The sequence below is a fragment of the Lissotriton helveticus genome, chromosome 4_1 (assembly GCF_964261635.1).
Source record: "Lissotriton helveticus chromosome 4_1, aLisHel1.1, whole genome shotgun sequence".
NCBI classification, from domain to species: domain Eukaryota; kingdom Metazoa; phylum Chordata; class Amphibia; order Caudata; family Salamandridae; genus Lissotriton; species Lissotriton helveticus.
The window spans coordinates 2,048,829,680-2,048,853,675 of NC_136063.1; the positions used below are offsets into that span (position 1 = coordinate 2,048,829,680).

At 43.2% G+C, this 23,996-nt stretch overlaps 1 protein-coding gene across 1 annotated transcript in view; it reads left to right on the top strand.

Annotated features, from left to right (window-relative positions):
* LOC144827787 (protein ATP1B4-like) overlaps positions 1-23,996 on the top strand; it is a 224,936-nt gene that overhangs the window by 175,627 nt on the left and 25,313 nt on the right. Inside the window, exons 7-8 of the mRNA XM_078685973.1 lie at positions 9,962-10,018; positions 13,571-13,666. Coding sequence (XP_078542099.1) covers positions 9,962-10,018; positions 13,571-13,666 — 153 coding nt within the window. The remainder of the gene's footprint in view (positions 1-9,961; positions 10,019-13,570; positions 13,667-23,996) is intronic.

A 23,996-nucleotide genomic window follows, 5' to 3' on the forward strand; every position in this document is an offset into this window, starting at 1 on the left:
ATTACAAGGGTGCCGTAAATATGGGACAGTGCCAAAATTAAGACCCAAATAAACCTGGGGGCATACTTACAAGCCCCTGTGGTGTTGCAAGAGGTAGAGATTATGTTGTTTTAAGTGATATTTGTAAAACGGCGTAGGGCATATTTACAAGCCCTTATCGGCACAGGAACGTCATTTTTTTTACGTTCCTGTGGCGATAGGGGCTTCGCCTCATTTTCAAGGCAGTGTTAAGACACTTAACGTAGCTTAACGCTCCTTTGTAAATAAGAACCCCTTTCATGCTATACTTAGCATGAAAGGGGTTGGGCAATGGGTGTTGCGGTGGGTGTTCCACCGCAACACCAATTGATTTTTATACTGCCCCCTATTTACAAGGGTAGTGTAAATATGGGGCAGTTCCAAAATGAAGACCAAAAAAACTTGGTCTTCACATGGTGCAACTTGGAGAAATGCTTTACTTCTCCTCGTTTTTGCTGTTTTTATGTGTGCTGCATTGTGCAGCTCACATAGAAACATCAAAATGCCATGTATGATTGTTCATGTGCCGGAAGGTGTCCCTTCTTGCACATAAACAATCATTAAAAGATTGCGATTTGCATCTTCTATGTGTGCTGCACAAAGCAGCACACATAGAAGTTACAAATCGCCATTTAAGGTTGTTTATGTGCAGGAAGGGACACCTTCCTGCACAATAGCAATCATTTCCTCAGCGCAGGAACCATTGCACTATGGTGCAAGGGTGTCTGTGTTGGCACTAGGCAGCTGTAATTAGTGCCAGTGCAGGGGGAAACGCAGTGCTGCACCGTATTGTTATAAATATGGTGCAGCCTTGCTTTTCCAAAGTGGTGGAATACGGCGTTAAGCCAAGAAGGCTAACGCCGCGCTCCCCCACTCCCCTTGTAAATATACCCCTAAGTATTTAGTTGCCTCAGGGATAAACCACTTAATGAATAAAAAGATGATGATGGAGACTGATGTCATTTTTTAAAACAAAATATGACTTAGCCATTGTTGCCACCAATAGAAATGAGAAGATTCCTGTTGATGAGGAGCGTACCTTAATGACTCAGAGGAGGAACAGTGGTAACACAAACACATTTAGCCTCTGTAGTCATCTGTGTTTTCTGATTAAGCAGGTGCATAACAATGCATTTTTGCAGCCCTTTTCGATTTGCGGACAGGAAATCCGTGGTTCTGTGTCTTTGCAGAAAGTTTTTGGGAGGGCTGTGTGAAATTTTGTTTGGAAATGAAAATATTTTGAAACAGAAGAATTGATTCGCTGAAAGATTCTTCTTCAGCTGACTGGGTGGGAGTTGGAAAAAGTGTGTGGTGTGCAGGATTGGTATATAAGACAATGTATATTGACTAACAGTCAAATATTAGTAGATAGAATAAGTTAATCTTTAATTCAAATTCAGTACAAGTGACTAGTGTTGAGCAATATTATTAACCTCTTCCATGCTCATGACGAGCTGAGCTCGTCATGAGCCACGGCGCTCCGGTGCTCATGTCATGAGCCGTGGACCGCTCGCATGCGGGGATAATTCCCCTGCTGTGCTGAGCGTTCCACGGCAGGTAATGCACCTGTGACGAGCTGAGCTCGTCATGAGCACAGGAGCGCCGTGCGCGCCCCCTCCACCCCAGCACAGCGGAAAATTAAGCCCCGCAGCGAAGGGGTTAAAATTACTTCTAGGTGAATCTTCCACACTTGCATGTGGCTGTTGAAGGGCAATTGAGAAATATGGATGAACGTGATGTCAAAATGCAATATTAAAAGAATATCAGAAGAGCATAATGTTGATTGATTGATGGAAATTGATGAAGTGCATGAATTAATTGTAACTAGAGGTATTGCTCTAGTTATCATTTTAATACATTGTTCTATTTTTGAGCTCACAAATCCATTACAGAGAGAGAACATCCATATGCAAATTAGCCTTGCTTCCTATCTATAAAGTCTTGTCTGTTCCACTCTGAATCAGATTACAAGCAACCACGGACTCGTTCAGACCTTTTTGGCCCTCTTCAGTAAAGTCCGGCACGAGTCCCAATGGCATGTCCCGCTGGAGAGTTTTGACTTCCAAAAAACAGACTAAGGGCCTGATTCAGATTTTGGCAGATGGGTTACTCAATCTCAATGGTGACGGATATCCGGTCCACCTAAATATAAATACAATACAATATTATGAGATTTATATTTTGGCGGATGGGAAATCCATCACTGTTGTGATGGTGTAACCCATCCGCTGAAATCTAAAGCAGACCCTCAGTTCAAGTGTAGAAACCTTCATCACAACTTCGTCCAGCTGCTCCCCGGTGACACCTCGGACACCACCAGCTGCCTTGCCCCACTAAACTTTACCTTCTCAGACATTTTGCCTTAAAATGATTTTAAGTCTAAAGGTAGAGGCTGTGTCCAATCCACTTTGTGTATCTGAACCGAACTCCATTGTGGTCAGCCATAACTTTTGACCTGATCGTTTAGGCTCTTTTTTTCACTTTAAATGTTAAGAATTCATAACTCCAGTTCTACTGATTGAATTTTTGTTGTTTTGGTGTCAAATAATTTATTTATATTTACTCTATTGTTCTAAATTGGTGAGGGATTTATCTTGCGGTGGGTTTTCACGTCATTACTGTTTAAGTGCTGCATATATACTTTATACATTGCCTCTAAGTTAAGCATGACTTCTTTTGTACCAAGCTACCAGAGGGTTAAGCATAGGTTAATTTAGTGTCTTTTTGTGGTTCACTCTATCAAGCATTGCAACTGTTGCTTGAGTAGGATTTTACCCCCCTCAACCAACAACCCAATTTCTCACAACCATCATAACCAATAGCATTGCTTTGGGTATTGTTTGAACCGACCTGTTCTGCTTTTTATCATGTTGCATTACAGAAAAGGACCAGCCAACACAATTCAATTTGGTCTCACCCAGAAAGTGGCAGTTGAGTTAAAATGCTAGTTCCAAAGCAAATTCCAATGATGCAGATTACATACAAGCCATTTATATTATTTTCATTTATATTTATTCTAAATTTTCAAAAGCAGTACTCCCATGTAAAGTGTCAGCACGCTGTATGTAGGACAACTCTATTGAAATAAAAGGGATGAGATCTCTTTCAAAAAGCTATGGTTTTCCAGGTTCCAGTTCAAGAACCAAAAAGAATCAAAGTTAGCCCAATATCCAAAGTCATACAAGGAATCATAGGCATGTCAGGAAGTAATAAGCGTAAGTAAGATTACATTAGCACCAATAGAGAGGTGAAGTAAAAATCTAAGGTTTTTCAAAAGACAAGTAGAGGAGGAGCGAGTTTCTGACTTAAGGGCTTAATAAAACCATGAGGAATATTAAAAGACATAGAAAAGAGGGGGAGAAAAGGGATTGTGCTGGAAAAGATCAGGGTTGAAATAGCAGGGAAGCGTGGAAAGGACTAGGTAAGGTAAGGGTGGGTCAATAAAAAATGGCTGGATTGTAAGCTCTGAAGCAAGAAGAGAAGTAGAGGGAACCACGCTAACAGAGGAGTGGGTATGGCAAGCGCCAAGAGAAAGGCAGAGACTGGAGGATGGAACAGAGTGATTGTGGTTATAAATACTTGGGTTCTGAGTTCTGTTGTGTGGAATAGATCTCATGGGCTGTGGTTTGTGACAGTTGGAGCTGTAGCTGGTCTGGGAGATACACGCGACTCCAGAGTTGCAAGTAAACTACTTCAAGTCCTTCAAGTCCTGCACTTTACAAATTGGCAACAAGTTGGTTGTATCCTCAAGGAATAATCAGATTAGTCCATGCATAAAGTTTGGATATGTCTTGCTACCAGGCTTGTGTGGGGAAATTTATGACTTCAGAGTTCTCAACACTGCTCCCCAGAAACCTGCCACAGTATTGTAGGTACTGCAAATTTGAAAAGTAGACCACAATTTTTGTTCTTTAAAGCCTTACCTCCAACGTTCCTGTTGGAACCCTAGGCACCCCCACTGTGCAACACCATCTCCGCCCGCACTGTGCGGTACGCAACATGGAACGCAAGCATAGCTGAAGATGGCTGTGCTGCACATGGTATTCAGTGATTGCATAAGTTCATACTTGCATGCCCTAGCGTGTCGCTGTCTTTCAGTACATCAGTGTGCAAGGAATTCAGGGAGGAGAATGAGTATGTTTATGTGGGTGCATTGAGGTTTATATTTCGGAAATGCTTCACAGAAACAGCAGGCAGGCAGATTGGTTAGTGACTAAATTGATTTTGTTACTTTTAGCATTTGAGCTATTAACTCATAACCATATCGTACTGTGGAACCAGTAATCACACAATTGCGTTTGAACTCACTAAAAGAAAGTTGGAAATATTTACTGCGCGTCTTGTGTACAATTTGTTCCTTATCTTGGAGACCTAACTCTGCCAGTAACCATAAATAAAATGTGCAAAGCTCAGTCCTTGATTTATACTGCCCACCCGCATTCTTTCCCACTAGTGAGGATCTCAGCATGAAGTGGGAGTAATGCAAATAGTTTTTCATTAATTACATATCAACTTTTGATGACGAAGACTTAACTCCAGGAAAAAATGTTGTTACATTATCTGGCGCCTGGTGGTTTAAAGATTTAGAACCCTATGGAGGAAAGACCACAAAGTCAACAGGTCAAACAGGAGCGGCTCGTGCATGTACAAATGGTGAGGCGGGTGGGAGGGGAGTCGATAGACAACGAGGAAACATTTTAAAAAAAGAAAAACACTTGCGGTCTGCGGGTGCTAGGTAACAGTTTTGTTTTTCATTTTCCCTCATCGTCATCTATTGACTCCCGTCCCACCCCGTCTCCCACCATTCTTGCATGCACGGGCCACTCCTAAGGTCAAGAGATGTGTTCTCACATGCATTAGAAAACGCAGGGGCATATTATCAAGGACCAGTGTTAAAATTATCGCGTTTTATCGGCAGGAAACTGCCAATAAAACGGCGATAATGGGCTTGATAATATGCCCTTGTTAATTCCCATAGAAGCCCATGTTAACATCAGAACATGGGCTTCTATGGGAATTAACAAGGGCGTATTATCAAGCCCATATCACCAGTTTCCTGCCGATAAAATGGCGATACTTTTAACACCGGTCCTTGATAATATGCCCCTTAGATACTTATGTTTTTTCCCTACTGTATGTGTGGGAATAGGTTGTCTCAAATTTTACCACAGGAAAATGCGAAACTATTGATGACCACATCTCTGTCCTCGAGAAGCTGGCTTTATAGTGTTGCTTTGGGGTTCTCAGAGATGATTTGATTAGAGAACAAAGCATCATGCATGCTAACAATTCTAGTATTCAGGACAGATTAAGGGACAATGGTGAAATATTAATGAAATATGCAATAACCGCAGCACAGGCAGAAGAAATAAGAGGAAGGTGTACGAAAACAGTTGTAAAGGAAGGGGATGATAGAGAAGGCATTGGGAAGATGAAATGCAGGGAAGGACGAAACCACAGTCACTATATCCAAAAGTCAATTTTGCCAATAAGAATCGAGACAAAGATGAGAGTATGAGAATAGGGCCAAGAATCTTCGCATTAGTTGTTACAGGTGTGAAAGCTTAGAACCTTTGGCCTACAGTAAAAGATGTATTGCAATTGAGCAAAAGTGCTCGAGTATAGACTTACCAGGCATTTTGTCAGGGCACGTGGAAAGAGGAGTGATCAATCTAGGGATATATGGGTGATTAAAGAGAAAAATGGATAAAGCCATTGAGAGAGACACAAGGAAGGAGTGTATTCAATCTAATTGGTGAAGAATGGGAGTAGCATCACTATATATTTCAACGGTAGGGCAAGGGTCTCCTAAGTGACATTTTCCAAGACAAACTTATTAAATTCAGTGGCTAAAGGTATGCAGTGAAATAATACATTAATTCCAATATGCTGTTCTGTTGGTAGTAGACGATGTAGTGAGGAAGAAATGTGTGTGTTAGATGGCAATTGGGCGTGTTAGAATAAACAAAGTTGCAGATGTTTGATCCCCTTTTACTATCATTAACAAGGAGATATGGTTGAAATACTTTGTGGGAAGGAAATTAGAGTGAAACCAGGGAGGTTCTTGGGAGAGCCTATAGAAGTCTTGGTTTACAGAAGGTTACTGTTTGAATTTAAAGACAGAAAGATGGGTGGAAGGCTGTATGGGGCAGCAATGGGACCTTAGGTGCTTGGGTGCATAAATCGAGGAGAGCTCGATATAGTCTTGGATCCTAATAGTCCGGAAGCTGGTCGAGTTGTGAGAAGAAGCGTGTATATGAATAAGAGAATTGTGGAAAAAATGTCCTTCAGAATTTTCTGGGAAAATTGAACAGTTTCATGGATATATGCTTAGTATAGTTTTAAAAGCTGATGCTGTACCTTAGATCCACAAAGGGAGGACTGTTTCCATGTCCGGATGGAAGCGGTGAATCAGGAATTGTACAAACAGCGGGTTGCTGGAATTATTGAGCCTGTGGAATTACCTGATTGAAGACTCCCCTGTTGGTGACAAGACCAGTGAATTGCTGGTATGTTTGAGTACGGACTTAATGGATTTGAATGCACATATTCTGGTGTATAAGTTTCCTATGCCAAGAATTAATGAAATGTTGGCCTTGATAAGAGGTACTGAGTGGCTTTCCACTATAGACCTGACCACTGCATATCACCAAGTCCCACGGCATAGTAGGGGACTACCAACTTTAATTATTCCGATTGGGTGCTTTCAGGTCTGTAGGATACCTTTTGTCCTGACTTTGATTGCAGACATTTTCCAAATGTTAAAACTAGGTATCTTTAAAGGACTTACTACCAGGGAAAACCACATTTGTACATCATGAAAAGCTGAGTAAGCAATGAAAATTTTCGAAAAGAGGGTTTGAAAGAGGAGGTCTTTAAGTGTCAATTCCCATGCCAATGTGTTTCTTGCTCTAGATCAGTGGTGAAGGAATACATCCCAGGAAGGAACATTTAGCGGCCATTAGAGAAACACCTGCACCGAAGAATAAGGATGTGGTGACAACCTTCTTCGGGCTAACATAATTGTACAGAAAGTATGCAAGAATATCAAAATGTTATTTGTAGAGCAGCACTTCTGCATGTTTTTGATCCTGCCGGAAGGAATATTGTCACCACACAGTCAATCTGAAAGGGATTAGGGGCTGTTTTCTCCTTGGTAGTGGGGAGAAGTAAATAGGTTGTCCATTCATTCACATCTCAAACCTCACTCCTTGAACCCTGTAAAGGAAAAGTACTCTGTGACTGCTTGTGTCTCGGGCCTGAGAACTTTTATTAATTCATATGGGGGTTCCCTGATGGTATTTCAGAGTGATCACAAACCTCTCATCAAGGTTATAACAACTGAGAGGTTATTCCACGCTACTCGACACATTACATGCATGTGTGGATTCCAAATACAATGTAAGATATATCTCAGGTATGAAGAACAAAGTTGCAAACTTACTGAGCCACATGCCATTGCCAAGGAGGGAGCACAGGCGAATGACTGTAGTGAGTGACAACTGCCTGGAATTTGAGACAAATTAGTGAACGGTCTTGAAAGTGAAGAGTGGAAGGAAGGTTTGGAGAAAGATTTGCGTTTGACAAGTGTAATGGAGCTTGTGACGAAAAGACAGCCATTGAAGGGAGGCATTGATAAAAGTAGGTAATATTTTAGGAAATAAAGGATGAGTTATCTATACAGAGTGAGTTGTTGATGAGCGGAGAACATGTACTAGGTGTGAGAAGCAGGATTACAGAACTGTGTATGAGGGGCTGCTTTGTGTAGTTATGGCCAAGAGGAGAGTTACAAATTCATATTGCCTATAGGGACGAACACCACCCTAACTCTACTGGGAATATTTAGTAAGTTAGATGTTACAGCCTATAACAGATTCATGATTAATCTAGGATATTTAGTGCCAAAAAAAGAAATCTCACAAAAATATGGCAGCAAAGCAGGCCTGAAATTGCAAGACTGGATGCTTGGAATGGAATTGTGTAGAACGAGGGAGAAGACGGTGTATGAAGGGAGAGCATGCTATCTTAAATTTGAGAAAATATGGGGGGATGGCACATAATGTAGAGAGACACACAAAGTAGGAGGAGAAAAGACGGTCAAGGTCTAGAAGGGAGGCGAAGACAAAATTCAAAAACTCAGAAGGATACAGGACGCAAGAGCCTGCTCATAGACATTTGAACTGAGAGGAGGAACTGGAGTCACGCTAATGAACGTAGTATATATAGCCGTGTGATGATAGTGAGAGGGGGAGGGCAGACCATGGAGGAGGAAAGTTGCAAGAAGCGCTGCATTTGTTGTGTTTGTCCGAGACTTCATCTTGTTTAAAAATAAACATATTTACTATAAAACAATTAATATTGGTGGCCAGGTGTGGACAAAGAGGTGGTGGTGTGGGTGAGAAATTGTATTGAATGCGAAAATTCAGACGAGTCCCAAATCATTTTCAGAACGCCCTTAAGCCCTACCAATTGTACCAGTGTACCATAGAAAGAGTGGGAATTGGTATTATGGGTCCCATGTAAGAAGAAAATAGTGACCCAAGATATTTGTCCGAAAGTATAGATTCTAAAGAAAAAAAAAGGAGCTGATGCTGAAACAGTCACCAAGTTCTTGATTTGGGTTTTTTTCTTGGACGAAAGTCTACTAGAGATTATTGTTAGTGACAATGATCCACAATTCATGTCTGATTATGTCAAGGGTTTTTAAGAAGGAACAGGGTGACATATAACTACGTCTTTGTATCATCCAGAAGGGAACGGAGCGGTAGAGAGCTTTAATAGAGTTCTCAAGGAAGTGATACAGTTAGTTAGAAGTAGTAGAATAATTTGGGAGATTGAGGTAAAGAATATGATGTGGTCATATAGAATTGAGCCCAGTGGAGTGATAGGTTGTCTTCCCTTTATTTTATTTTTTATTTTATTGTACTTGTAGAGTCCAACATTCATCCCAGTGGATATCACGGTGCCGAGAATACCTAAAACCCATTTTTTTAAAAAGATATTTAGTTGCAAAAGGCTTCAGTAATTAAGTCCTAAACAGCCATCAGCAAAGGCATCAGCATTTAAGTCCTAAATAGCCACGTTTTCAGCTTCTTCCTAAACCTCATATGGTTGTCAATGAGGCGAAGGTCTAAAGGACGTTTATTCCAATTTACGGCAGCCAGATATGAGAAGAAGCATGCTAAATGTTCCATTATTAAAGGATAACTTAGGCTAGATGTAAGACAGGTGTAGGAGTGGTGGCCTGAGGAAGTCAGGAGGAACATTGTTAAGTCTCAGCAGTTTTACAAGGGTGGTGATAATGCAAGGCATGGTGTGAAAGATGTGGTTTTGAAAATTGGACAATGGTTGAGGGTCATGGAATATCTTTTCCATTATGGGAATCTCCTGATTCAATCTGTTTTTACCTCTTGTTACCTTTTGACCCCTGAAGTGTGGAGCTTTTCTTGCAGGTATTGTGATGTATGGGATATTGGGTTACTCCATTTTGGGTAGCTCTGTGCTGCACACGAAAGAAAAGACAAACATAAAAATGATTCATTTTTATTTTAAATTATGAAGCAATGACAGTGGTTGCTTGCGCAAACAAATTATTTGCAAGCCTATAAAGAAAATATTCAAAGCCACTGTATCTATTCCTTCGACGTTCTGCACATCTCCCACGAGAACAGCATATTGGCATTAATGTGTTATTTCACTGCATATCTTTAGTCACTGCATTTAATAAGTGTGTCCTGGACAATGTCACTTAGGAGACCCTTGCCCCACCGTTGAAACATATGGTGATGTTACCATAAGTATGCAAAGGACTCATATTTGTCCCTAGAAATAACATTTACACGGATAGACAAGGTGTTCTTCACCATTGCGCTTTCACACACCCCCGTATGAACCACTGTGTATTGACATTTCTGATGTAACCCGGGTTATTTTTTGTTTGCAGATTGTAGGCTATGAGGCTGGTGAAGGAACTCCAATCTATGTGACCTGTGAGGTTCCGGTAAGATCCTGTATGTGGAATGTTGTGTTCTACTTGGATGTGTGGTGCTTGACCCAGGAGATATCAAAGGACAATGAGACTCATTGAATAAAAATAAAGCCTCTTTGAATTCAAAGGGTAGTGAAGAATGTTTAGAAGCAATGTGTGGCTTGATGTGGCATGCTGCACCTAAAGAAAACAAAGATAATTGCAACTATTAAAAGAAAAAAAAAGTCGATTTAGAAATATTCTTCAAAATGCACCACATTCTGCAACCAACTGCAATTAAAAGAATCAGTTCTATGTTGGTTAAAGGAACTAAAGAAGTCATGACTCGAAGTGAAGTCATAATGGCATTTTTTTAATATTTTTTATTATTAAGAGGACAGCAGATCACAATACAATCCATAATAAGAGAGAGACATAATTGTTTTCATAGTTGTAATTCACAGCAATGGTTATACAATACATTACTGTTCCCTTTTGCTTGTTTTCTCCTACTGACACAAAGTAAACAGGAGACAGAGATAGAAAACAAAGAAAGAAAGTAATAAGGAAAAGAAACATATGAATCCCCAGAAACACCCCTCAATAGAAACGCAAGGCAACAGGCAGCCAAGTAGGCAAACAATTAACCACAGGCGTGTCCCCAATTTATAGATAGTTGTTTGAAAGTACTACTTTGTATCAAAAGGGTGTTTATTGAAAAAAATGTTTTTACATCTTCATACCATCAAGCAAATGGCCTCGAATTTTATCCCGTATGCATCCCCCCCCCCACTAACATGTAAACAGTCTCTGAAAGTGCAGGCCTAAAAAAGAAAAGTTGTGTTTTGTTTTATGCAGGCCTTAGGTGTGCCAAAATTACATTGCATAACTTTAAGAACAACCCCCCTCCCTCCCCTCTCCCCTGTGATGGAGAAGCTGTATCTTAGCCTATCCTTGCTCCCTACTGAGACCTCATGCGCGGAGTGACATCCCTCCCTGTGTCCCCTGAAAACGCCTCCTTTGTCAGCGTTGCCAGGAGTACCACTGGGATTCCCCCATAGTCGCCCTTAAACTGGAATAGGTGCAAGCCTCTCAGTGTCGGAGGGCAGACCGCGAGCGGGAGGCCCTTTGTGAGGTACGTTACTACTGGACCCCATTTATATTCAACATTTTTAAAGTCATCCCTGACGATGTCAGCCAGCTGTTCCATCATACTGATTCTCCGTAGCTGAGTGTGCCATTGTGCCAGCACCGGCGCCTCCTTCTTTTTCCAGTTTGCTGCTATGGCCTTTTTGGCCGCCCCCATAAATGCCCACATGATCGCCTTATCCGCCCTGGTTTGGTGCTCTAGAGTGTCGTCTCTGAGTCCTAGAAGGTTCGCCTCTATCGTGCCGGTAAGGGATACCCCAGAACCTCTTTCATCTGAGCCAAAATCTCCTCCCAGAATGGTTTGATGGAAGGGCAGTCCCACCAGATGTGGCGGAAGTCCCCCAACAGGCCACATCCCCTCCAGCAAAGGTCTCAGGTGTGGGGAAAGAGCTTTTTGAGTTTGGTAGGGTATAGATACCAATCAAATAATGTCTTATAGTGAGCTTCCCGTAAGTCTAGCGAGTGGTTATGTTTAGCGATATCGGCCCATAAATGTCTCCATTCCTATTCCATCACCTCTCTCCCCAGGGTCTTATCCCAAAAGTGTATGTATCGCGGACTCGGTGTATTCTTAGTGGAGACCCAAAGGCCATATAGATATAAAATTACCCCTCTTGTGGTGCTTGTCTTCCTCAGAAAGGATTCTAGAAAGGATTCTATAGAGGTTTGCTCCTGGGTTGCCGCCTCTCTTTCTGATGGATGTAGTGCCCAGTGTTTAAGCTGAAGGTAGTGGAAGTGTTCAGCCGGTAAAACATTAAAATCCCATTGGCAGTTTCCGAAGGTGAGAATGTCCTCATTGTGAAACAGGTCAGAAAAGACCAGGCACCCTCCCTCCCTTCCAGTATCAAACGGGCCTGCATCCAACGCCGGAGGAAACTCTGGGTTAAAATCTATGGGGGTGTATAGCGATGGAAAAGAGGTCCACCTCTGGCCACGAGTAACCTCATCCCAGATCCTGAGTGGGGTTTGAGTGGGGGTACTTTAGTAAGAATTGCGGAGTCTATCTTTTTTTGGGCTGCCAAAGGACGTTCCATATTGTACTTCCCACTATCGCCCGGTCGATGTGGAGTTAGTGTTTGTCTGACTCCCTCATGGACCATTCCGATATCACTCTCAATGGGGCTTCTCTATAGTAGAGCCCAAAGTCTGGTAGAACCACGCCCCCTTCAAACCTTGACTTCCTCCGTACCTGGAAGGGTAGGCGAGCTCGCCCACCCTTCCAGATATACCTTAGGCTCATGGAGCACACACCCCGGTAAAAAGTTCTTCTCCAATTCTATAGGGAGTGCTTGAAACATGTACAGCAGTTTAGGCAGTATGGTCATTTTGCCTGCATTTATCCTCCCCAGCCAGGAAATAAACAGCAGTTTCCACCTCTTCAGTTCCAGCTGTATCTGGCACCAATGGTTTTTGACACAAAACCCTACTTACTAATAATAGCAGACAGTTTTGCATCAAAAAAGAATATCTCTTTGAAGCATGCGTAAAAAGGAGAAACGTTTTTTTATTTCTCCTTTTTTTTACGACTTTGCATGTCTGCTGTACTGTATGTGGGAAAAGTTTTTAAGTTTATCTAGGCAAAGTATTTTCTACTAGAAGGGTACCTTTCCGGTACACAACCAATATTAGACATTACGCAGATACCTTTGCACTATGGTGGTATAGTCTAGGCAGCGTGTTTGTGCACTAACACAGAAGAAGAGACTACTGCACTGCTTTCTCACATTGGTTGGTTGCTGTGATGTTCTTGCGATACAAATGATAAAATCTGCCCTCAAGTAGTTAGGCCCGAGTGTCAACAAATATAGGTGCTTGCATTGGAACATCCAAGTACCACCCATGTAACGCTCCCTTGAAGCAAACTGTAGAAAAGCAGCACAACATTTTTGTGCTAAAAAACAGATTTTCCAATGCAAAACAAAGTATAGATAGGGATGGGGTTGGGGGGTTGGCTTAGATGTACAGATATAAAGGTCTTGAGGAGCGCCTCAGAATATAAATGCAAACTGGGCATGAAAATCCAGTAGGAAGGTTTGTAAATGTCCACGGTCATGACTTTATAAATGTTCAATCCCTACAACCCAGTTTCTCATCTTACTCCTACTTATGATGGTGAAAAATTCACAATACTTGTGTGAATTTTCTCCCGTAGTATTTATCATCTGTGCAATGGCTGTGGGGAGATCACGATTCTGTGTCTCAGGGTCAAACTTTACACCAACAGGTGGCATTGTTGCGCACCTAGGGTGTCGTGAACATGGCCTTCGATAAATCAAAAATGTTAATGCTGAATTCAAGACGTCATTCTAGAAAATGAATGAAATTGAAGGGTTTGAAGACAGAAATGGATAATGACTGGGTCCCAGGGGATAAGTTTAGCTTTGTTGGGTTGGGTAAATGATGAACTGCTTTTAACAATATACTTTGTTTTCCTAGCGTGGTGAGGAAGGAGATCTAAACTCTGTTAAACTCTATCCCGGAAATGGAACATTTGACCTCATGTACTATCCTTACTACGGGAAACTCACTCATGTAAGTACTGCGCCTGCTTCGTTTTTCCTGTCAGTGGGTGTTTGCGTGATCCAGTCATCGCCCGTCGATGCAAAAACGTAATCAGATTTCTTTTTTTTTTTATTTCTGTAATTTTTTATTGTAGAAAAAATATATATTTACATGGAGCATAACATATACATGGGTGGAAGAGAAAAAGAGAGAGAAAAAAGGAGGAAAGAAAGGAGGAGAGAAAAAACGCCCAGGGGGGTGGCGGGGGGGGAGGGTGTTTGTCCAATTGTTCATTTCCTGCTCCAGTTCTATGACATTAGTCCATTTCTCGTCGTGCGAGCGCTGTTTGTCCCTCGGTTCCCCATCTCGGGGTTGCGTTGATTGTCCTTCTCTGTCCCGCCCCCGGCCACAAGCGGAAGAGATAGTTAGAGGAGATAGGCGAGGAGGAGTGGCAGTATTGCGTTTCCCTGGTGTGTGTCTATTTGGAGGTCTGTTGCCCGGCTACTGTTGGTGGGTGGTTGGCCTTGCTGCCTATGGCGGTTTGTATGATGAGAGGTACCTGTCTAGGGACTCCCACATACTTGACTGTCTGTGTGTTTTGGGTGAGTGTCTCGCAGTGATGGTGTCCGCCCCCCTTAGGAAGGTGACCCAGTTGAGCCATGTCTTAGGTGTGGCTTTCCCTGTGTCTTTCCAATTATACAGGACCGTTTTGACTGCCGCTGTCAGCAGAAGATCTGTAAGGTCTCTGTCTTCTTTGGTTGCTATTGAGGGGGATGTGAACCCTAGAGCCAGGCTGTGGAAGTCTAGTTGTAGGGTGGCCCCCGTGATCTCGTTTATCAGTGTTTCTATTGTGTCCCAGAAGGTTCTGACTTTGGAGCATTGGAAGAGTAGGTGTGCCAGGTCCCCCTTATCTTTGTTGCAGTTCCAGCACCTATCTCTATCGCGGATTCCCATGGCTGACTGTGGAAAAGTACATTTTGCCATGTTCTGTGTCCCTACGTGTCCTCCATCTTATGTTATGTGTGCATGATTAATATGCATATGTATTCCCCATGTTCGATTAAAGACGCAATTACAGTTGTGTCCATCTCTAGTATGCCAGTTCCCAGTTCTCGTGAAATACTACGAATATTAGGCCTATGTAAAGTTACGTTGCCACGTTTCTCAGTGTGCACGTTATTTCATTGTAAAGTCCCCGTTTCTAGGCCTCAAAAGGGCCCGGACACCAGATTCAGCTTCTGTCTCCTGAACCCTCGCTGAGGAGCGATACAGCCCCCACCTGTGTTCCTGACCCTTCACTTACTTCCTGCCTCGCAGTGCCCGGCTCAGCCTGGCTCTGCCTCTGAGTCTGCCAAGAGTATGTTATGATTCTAGTTATCAGTCCAGCCCTCCTTCTCTGCATTCCTAAGCTACTGAATCGCATCAATAGTTTCCGTCATCGTCTAGCCTTTACGTCTCCATGTAAGAGAAATACTGCATTTACTGGTCATTTAATATTCCTCAACACGCACTACATGTAGAATAATGCATGCACCAGTCTTAGAGTCTGTTAGCCTTTACCCCGATAACTTTTGGATTCTATCAACATGTTCTCTAAACATCAGATACTAGATATTGTTTAGGCACATGTCGCCCTGACTCTCCAGACTTCAGTCTCTGCTCCTAGCACAGAGTTCATAGCCCCCAGCTTCTCCTAGTAACACGTCATTGTCAGTTTGCGCGCACCATTAGGTTAGAGGTCCCGGCTCCTTAGGTAGCCCCCTCCATGTTTCCGCCCCATTAATGACATATTCTGTTACGTTTACATCACATGTCTATGTATACGCCTCTTGCTACACCCACTTTCACCCTTATCTTTCGCGACTGCTATTGACCACACCCACTGCTCCGCCTACTGTAATTCACTGTAATGCAATTGTTTTAGTATATATACTTGTGCACTGTTATTAAAGTTAGCGCGCTCATTCCCTGTCCCCCCTGCAGGGCCCTGCCATCCTGTTCCCGTGCAGGTTGTCCTGTTCCTGTCCTTTATGCTGTATTAAACCTGCAAACTCCTACTACCTCGAATCTTGACTCTTATTTATTGAGCTATCTGTTATTGCTATGTCCAGTCAAACCTAGATCCGGTATTATTTATTTATATACCACATAATGGCGCCCGAATAGGGACTTGCCCTTTCCCCACGCGCCGGTGAAGCCACGCCGGCCCCCTGACCCTCTGCAGCCGTGACGGAACCATACCGGCCACGTGCAGATATTTCTGCTCCAAGTATCCCTCAGGCCCACGGAGGAGACGGAGGTGGCGGTCCAGCATCCAGACGAGGCAGTGGAGGAACGCGGCGAGTCCCGACCAGAGCCCAAGCCGAGAGTCCAAGGTCCGAGGTATCCGGAGGCCCACCCGTAACAGAAGTCCGAAGTTCGTCCGTCCGGCGTCGAAGCAGTCCAGTCCAGTCCGAGGCCTTCCGTCCTTGCTGCCCGGTGAGTACCGTTGCTGGGGTAGTATCTAGACAGGGTCAATCTAATTGTCTCTGGTCCGTGGGGTTTGGTGGTACACAGATCCCAAAACGAAGTGTCCACTTCGGTGGATGCGGGTCCTGACGTGTCTCTTTATGAGACCGGTGAGTTTCGTACTGTTTTAGCAGTGCATCTAGTTTCTGTTCTAGTCAGTTCTGTTCACGAGAAAATTCATGTATTCTGTTTTCAGTATTCCAGGTAGTATTCTGTTCGAACTGTTATATTAAATGTTTTTCATGTATTGTAATGTCGTGGTATGAATGTGGAGTAATTATCGTGTTCATTGTGTATTGTAATTGCGTATTGTGTCTAGGTTACAGTTCAGTCATGCCCTTATTTTCTAAATTACGTCAGTTAAAAACCAGAAAAGGTCTGCTAGAAGCAGCAGTTACTGTCCCGCCTAGGGACAGTCCAGGTCATTTTATGTATCAAAAGCATGGCATAAGTGCCATATTATATCTAGATTTATGGGTAGAGTATACCAAACAGTTAGAGGAAAAGTATAGATGGCCCGTATCAGGTACGTGGGATGCCGAGTGCATCATGCGAGTAGAAGAAGCATTATGGAAAAAGAAAGCCAGACAGTCACAGAAAGATGCCATCGAGTTATGGCGCAAAGAATCTCATAAAAGAACCGAAAAAGAAATCAGAAAGTCAGAATTAAGTAGAGAATCCTTAGAACGAGCCCAAGAAAGGGAATTAATCGAGATAGGTGAACGAGTCAAAACCGAACAGTCAGACAGACAGAGGCATGCCCTTATTAAGGGTATGTATCCTCTTCTTGCCGAGGGCTTGCCAAAAGCGACCCCGGAGGCATCCAGTAATTTTCCGCCACCATTAGTTCCGACTAAGCTACGTCACAAACCGACCGCAGCTGATATTTTTATTTCGTCCTATTTGGACGACACAGTCCCAGAATATGCAAATCCGCCAGCTCCTGTAAATAATGTAAATCCTGCTCCTCCAGTCACCGGAGTACCTGCTACGGTACCCCCGGTCCAGCCTACATTACAATTTCCCACTCTGCCAGCACGAAGAGTATCAGTCGACGATTCCAGTTTAGGGGCCGCAGGAGGAGGTCCTCCTGGTACCCCGCCGCCACACCAACGAGTAACGTTAGTCGAGTTACATGAATGTGCGTTACAGCGTACGCCCAAATACAAGTCCGTTGCAGATATCCGACGAGCCCTTACTGAATGCCGCTATGATCCAGTTGCAGGTGATGATAGTACAGTTATATATTCCATCCGTGTAAGACGGGTGACCGGGTATTTGGATACCCTACCGAATATGAAAGAAGATCTAGACAGAATATATTGTTTCATCCGTACAGGGGATGATCCAGAAAGTATTGGCGAAGCCATGTCTCAAAGGAAAGCTGAGATCCAGCTCATGTTATTAAAGTTTCTGATTAATTGTTTAATAAGAGAACAAGATTATCCGACCAAAGATCCGGCCGAAATGAGAATCCTGACAAGGTGGAGTGATAATATAGCCGAGGGTAAACACAGAACTATCAGTAGTATAGAGAGTATGTACAAGAGAATTCGTAAAGAAATAATAAGGTTACACGAGAAACGCAAAGAAGCACTAGTAAGCGAGAAGGAGAATGACTCTTCTACAGAAGAGGTAGACGACGAGAATCCCACCAGAATAGCATATGTAGGTAGAACTAGACTTTCCGACCGACATTTACGCCTAGAACACAAGTCAGTTCTTCATTATCCAGCACCAGAACAAGGTTCTCTAGAACAAGTATTTCAAGCTACCGATCACATTCTGAAATCACGAATCGGTTACAGTAAGTTAAGTACTATGCATGAACAAGAACTAGCCCGATCAGCAGTCCGATGGATTACTGATTCTACCACTTTTCCAGATGAAATAGTGGCACAAATGTTTCTGAAACTGCCCCCAGCCGAGCAACGACTGGTGGGTATGTATATGATCCAGCACCTCATTACTCTGTATGAGGGTCAACATTCTGATCCAGGTCCGTTACACGATGTCCTGAACGAGTTACTCCAGTATAGATGGAAAGGTCTAGGTACCGATTTAATTAGTGTCATTCTAGAACAGCGCCACAAATATAGAACGTTTTTGAACCCGCATTTTGTTCATGTCTCACCCCCAGAAAGTAAACCCTTTTACATAGACAGACAGAATCCGTTACGAGAAGTACACCCAGTCAGGACAGCAGATGGTGAAATGCAACAAGTGTTTGTTTACACCCCGATTACAAAGATGGAACTCTTAGAGATGAAGAAATTAATTCCTTGTCACGACAAAGATCCAGCAGGGTTCCACCGAGAATTAAAAGACATGCTCCGTATGGGAGAATACACGTATCCAGATATTATTAAAATGTTAAAGGTCCTGTTGCCCGCAGGGGTATATGAAAAACTCAAGGAAAAAGAATGGGAGGTGGGAGAGAAAAAGATCGATTGGGCAGTTCTAGAAGCTGAAGATAAGATACGAGTACCAGGTACCGGTCTAGGAGAGAAATGTAGAGAATTACCTGAACTATTAATACAAGTTTTGCCCAGATTACTAGCCACTAAAAAGGAAGACTGGGATGCAATCTCAGCCTGTAAACAGAAACAAGACGAAGACACTAGTGATTTTTATTCTAGATTCGAGAAATGCTTTAGTATTAACAGTGGCCTCAAGACAAGTAGCGAGTCTTCCCTATTGACAGCCATTGATTCCGAAGCCTCATTGTTTACAGTCATAGACCTCAAGAACGCATTTTTCAGTGTCCCCATTCATCCAGACAGCCAGTTTCTTTTCGGATTTTGTTTAAATGGAAGGAGCTATTTGTTCACACGCGCTCCTCAAGGTTTCACAGAAAGTCCTAGTATTTACAGTCAAGCACTTAAGAGACAACTAGACAATATTCACATGCCAACTGACACTGCCCTGCTCCAGTATGTCGATGATCTACTGATCACAGCCCGTTCTGAACGTACTTGCGAGCGAGCATCCCTTACAGTCTTGTATTTCCTTGCCGAGATGGGGCACAAGGTGTCCCCTTCGAAGCTTCAATTCTGTGTCCAGCAAGTGATCTACTTAGGCCACTTACTGTCCAAGTGGGGTAGGCAGTTGACACCTGACCGTATACAGCTAATAGCGAGTCTTCCTCAGCCCAAGACCCAGAAGGAGGTACGTGCTTTTATTGGCCTCACTTCTTATTGCAGACAATGGATTCCTCAGTATGCATTCCTAGCCAAGCCACTGATACAGTTAACGACACAGGAGGCAGCCGTATCGACTGTCCTCCCTTGGACATCTGAACATACACTTAGTTTCAATGAGTTAAAGAAAGCTTTATGCCAAGCTCCAGTTCTAGCTACACCAAACTACAGTAAGCCTTTTACACTTTTCGTCACTGAACGTGAAGGTACAGCATTATCTGTTCTCACACAAGATCAAGCAGGACAATACAAGCCTTGTGCTTATTTTTCGAGCACACTAGATCCTGTAGCCCAGGCTCTGCCTGCGTGCCTCAAGTCAGTTGCAGCCACAGCACTAGCTATCAGACAAAGTGATTCCATAGTATTAGGACATTCCTTGACAGTACAAGTTCCACACTCTGTGGAAGTTCTTTTAAACCGAACACAGACTCAGCACTTGACAATTGCACGTTTAACAGGTTATGAACTGACACTGTTCCAGCCACACATAGACATCAGACGCTGCAACATTCTAAATCCTGCTACACTGTTACCGTCAGTTAATTCGAATCCTGCCACACATGACTGTGTGGAAGTAGTTAACATTATGACAAAGCCAAGACAAGATCTGACCGATATTCCATTACCAGATCCCGACCTGACACTTTATGTGGATGGTTCATGTATGAGAACAAGTACAGGAGAACTAGTAGCCGCGTATGCAGTGACTACAGACACTGAAGTTATAGAAACACACCGTATTGACACCCTGTCTGCTCAAGCAGCAGAGCTAGTTGCTCTGACTCAAGCCTGCATACACGCTAAGAACCTGAAAGTTAATGTTTACACAGATTCACGCTACGCATTTGGAGTCGTACACGACTTTGGAGTGCTCTGGCAGGAGAGAGGTTTCATGACTTCTCATGGAACCAAGATTCAGCATGGTCTCCTTATTCAAGCTCTGTTAGATGCCATACACTTACCGACATCTATTGCTATCATGAAGTGCAAAGCACATACGAAAGTTACTGACACTATTTCTCAAGGTAATGATCTAGCAGATCGCACAGCCAAGCTTACAGCACAGACACCAGACATACCAGTTAACAAGACACCGACATCCACTCTAGAACAGACTACTTGTATGACAGTTAAGGACCCCACTCAAGATGTCATAGATATCCAGTTACATGCTACTCCCGATGAAATCAAGAAATGGTCCGAACAAGGAGGGGTCCAGACAGATCAGGGATGGGTAACGAAGGGTAAAGCCACATGGTTTCTCCCCGACTCTATGGTTCAAGTCATTATCAATACCGCACATAGTCCAGCACATTTAGGAGAAAAAGCTATGTTAGATAGTATCCAGAACATTTGGTTCAACAAGCATTTACGAGCTGCAGCCAAGCAGAAAGTCCGTACCTGTATGATATGTTGCCAGTTTAATCCAGGTAAAAGTGTCCCGGTGGAACAAGGTGGATTCCAGCCCCCTGACCACCCTTTTGAAGTCCTCCAGATGGATTATATTCAGATGGAGCGATGTCGAGGTTTCAAGTATGTCCTTGTAGTTGTATGCGCTTTGTCCAGATGGACAGAAGCATATCCAGTCCCAGATTACACAGCCACGACCACTGCCAAGCAGTTGGTTCGTGAATTCTTCCCCCGTTATGGACTCCCTAGAGTCGTATATTCTGATAACGGCCAGCCATTCTCATCTGAGCTTATGAAACATATTTCCCTTTTGTTAGGGTACCAGTGGAAGTTCCATTGTGTACGCCATCCTGAAGCAGCCGGTCTCGTAGAGAGACATAACCAGACCCTGAAAATCCGCATCGCCAAAATATGTAAAGAGAAAGGTGTGGACTGGTTAGTAGCTCTGCCAGTCGCTCTGTTTTATATGCGCATGGTCGCACATTCCAGATCAGGTCTGTCCCCGTATGAGGTCGTATTCGGCCGCCCCCTAACATGTGGGGTACACCTAGACCCCGAAGTATTACCGATGTTTCAAGTAATATGCTGACAGATTACCTAGCTTCCTTGATGTCTGCCCTCAACTCTTGTCGTTCACAGGTTGTTGCCGCATTTCCAGACAATACCGAGGTGGCACCGCATGAAATCGTTCCCGGATGCATGGTTCTTGTGAGAAACTTTGATCGTTCAAGTCCACTGGAGCCCCGCTGGAAAGAACCCAAACAGGTCCTCCTGGCCACCCGTACTGCCGTCAAGCTGGAAGGCAGGAAGGGCTGGGTCCACCTGTCTCATGTGAAAAGATTTTACGGACTAAAACCTGTTACCAAGAACATTTCCGAGGATTGTAAAGACTGCCAAAGTACTATTCTTAAGGACTGTCCCGCAAAAGACTATGATACGAATCCCTCCCTGTTAGAGAAAACTCCGCAGCAGGAGTATAAGAAGAAATTAAGGTCTAGTAAAATAAGTCAGCCAGTTTGATTGTCTAAGTCCTCCCCTAGGTGAAACGGTTAGACCGGTTTCTGACATGTATAAAATAGACCCCCATAGTGAGAGAGTTAGTCAAAACTCAATCCGATGTATCGTTTTTCTAAGTTTCATATTGTTTTTCAGCCTTATGTTTACCTGCACAGGTTATGCATTTTATTTGTATTTTCCAGTTCCTCATGTAAATACGTCTTCTATTGCTACAGTAGAGCACACGTTTAGTGATCTGCCTCCTCATGAACTATCATATCGTCTCGCTATGCGAAATAATTCCTTTATCCGCATGTTACATTATTCACACCAGACCAGCAATGCCACTAATTGTTGGGTGTGTGGTCGACTCCCCCCTTTCCAGACACCGAAGGGAGTTCTGCCACTCTTTTCTTATCCATTTTCACATAATGGTTCGTGTGGAGCATGGTCCACGTTAACGTCATCCTCAACAGATATGTCTTTTCTTAACAGTACATGTTTTCCAGACAAGCAAGGTCTTCCCCACAGAACAGGGTTAGATCTAGAAAATGAAGTTTATAATTTGGGTAATTATTCTTCGAATTTTATGGTCCTGAATGTTCAGTCTGATTCTACTCCCGACTTACCTGCTATGTCAGTACTACCAGTCAAAGGTGAATTATGTGTCCGAAAGAATGGTTCCGTACATGTAGGACATAGTGATTGTACTACTATTGTCAAGTATAGTGACAGTAGGAAATCTATTTTCAAAGCCTCACGTCATTCTTATTTTGTTTGTGGTCAAACCGCATATGTTCGTCTGCCCCTTGTTTGGGAGGGAACCTGTTACATTGCCTTCCTACTGCCACCAGTTTTCCTAGCCCCACCTGACTATCATAGGAATTCCCACCTAGTACATACTAGACACAAGAGAAATCTCCCGATTGTCGATTATACTGAAACTGCTCTAGAACAATACATAGATATCAATAAAGGTGTCTTCCCTTATTTAGGTACTGTCGTGAATAGTAAACTGATACGTAGATTAACGAGAACCCTTGAAGCAGTAGTGATTGAGACTACTTCTGCTCTAGGTAACTTAACCGAAGAACAATCCTTTATGAGAATTGTCGTGCTCCAGAATCGTCTCGTCCTTGACGTCATACTGGCCGATAGGGGCGGGGCATGTAGAGTCATCGGATCTAGTTGCTGCATTTTCATTCCTAATAACGCGCCGTCTGTTTATTCAGCTATTACCAGACTCCATAATATTGCCCATATGTTACACCAAGATCCAGGCACCTGGACATGGTCCGGTTGGTTCTGGAATATGATTTCCGCCTGGGGATGGAAAGTATTGTCTTTTCTAGGTATTGCAGTAGCGATCATATTCAGTTGCTGCCTCTGTATACAATGTGGCCCTGCGATTTGCGGCATTTGTGCTACCTCTTGTATTCCTAGTCCCAAGTCCCGTTCTAAATCCAGTTCCAAGAAAATTCGAGACGAGCAAATGATACTGTATGAAATGATAGATGGTATCATGAATATTGATGTTTCCTGATGGAAACGTAGTGACAAGGAGGGAATGTGGAAAAGTAAATTTTGCCATGTTCTGTGTCCCTACGTGTCCTCCATCTTATGTTATGTGTGCATGATTAATATGCATATGTATTCCCCATGTTCGATTAAAGACGCAATTACAGTTGTGTCCATCTCTAGTATGCCAGTTCCCAGTTCTCGTGAAATACTACGAATATTAGGCCTATGTAAAGTTACGTTGCCACGTTTCTCAGTGTGCACGTTATTTCATTGTAAAGTCCCCGTTTCTAGGCCTCAAAAGGGCCCGGACACCAGATTCAGCTTCTGTCTCCTGAACCCTCGCTGAGGAGCGATACAGCCCCCACCTGTGTTCCTGACCCTTCACTTACTTCCTGCCTCGCAGTGCCCGGCTCAGCCTGGCTCTGCCTCTGAGTCTGCCAAGAGTATGTTATGATTCTAGTTATCAGTCCAGCCCTCCTTCTCTGCATTCCTAAGCTACTGAATCGCATCAATAGTTTCCGTCATCGTCTAGCCTTTACGTCTCCATGTAAGAGAAATACTGCATTTACTGGTCATTTAATATTCCTCAACACGCACTACATGTAGAATAATGCATGCACCAGTCTTAGAGTCTGTTAGCCTTTACCCCGATAACTTTTGGATTCTATCAACATGTTCTCTAAACATCAGATACTAGATATTGTTTAGGCACATGTCGCCCTGAC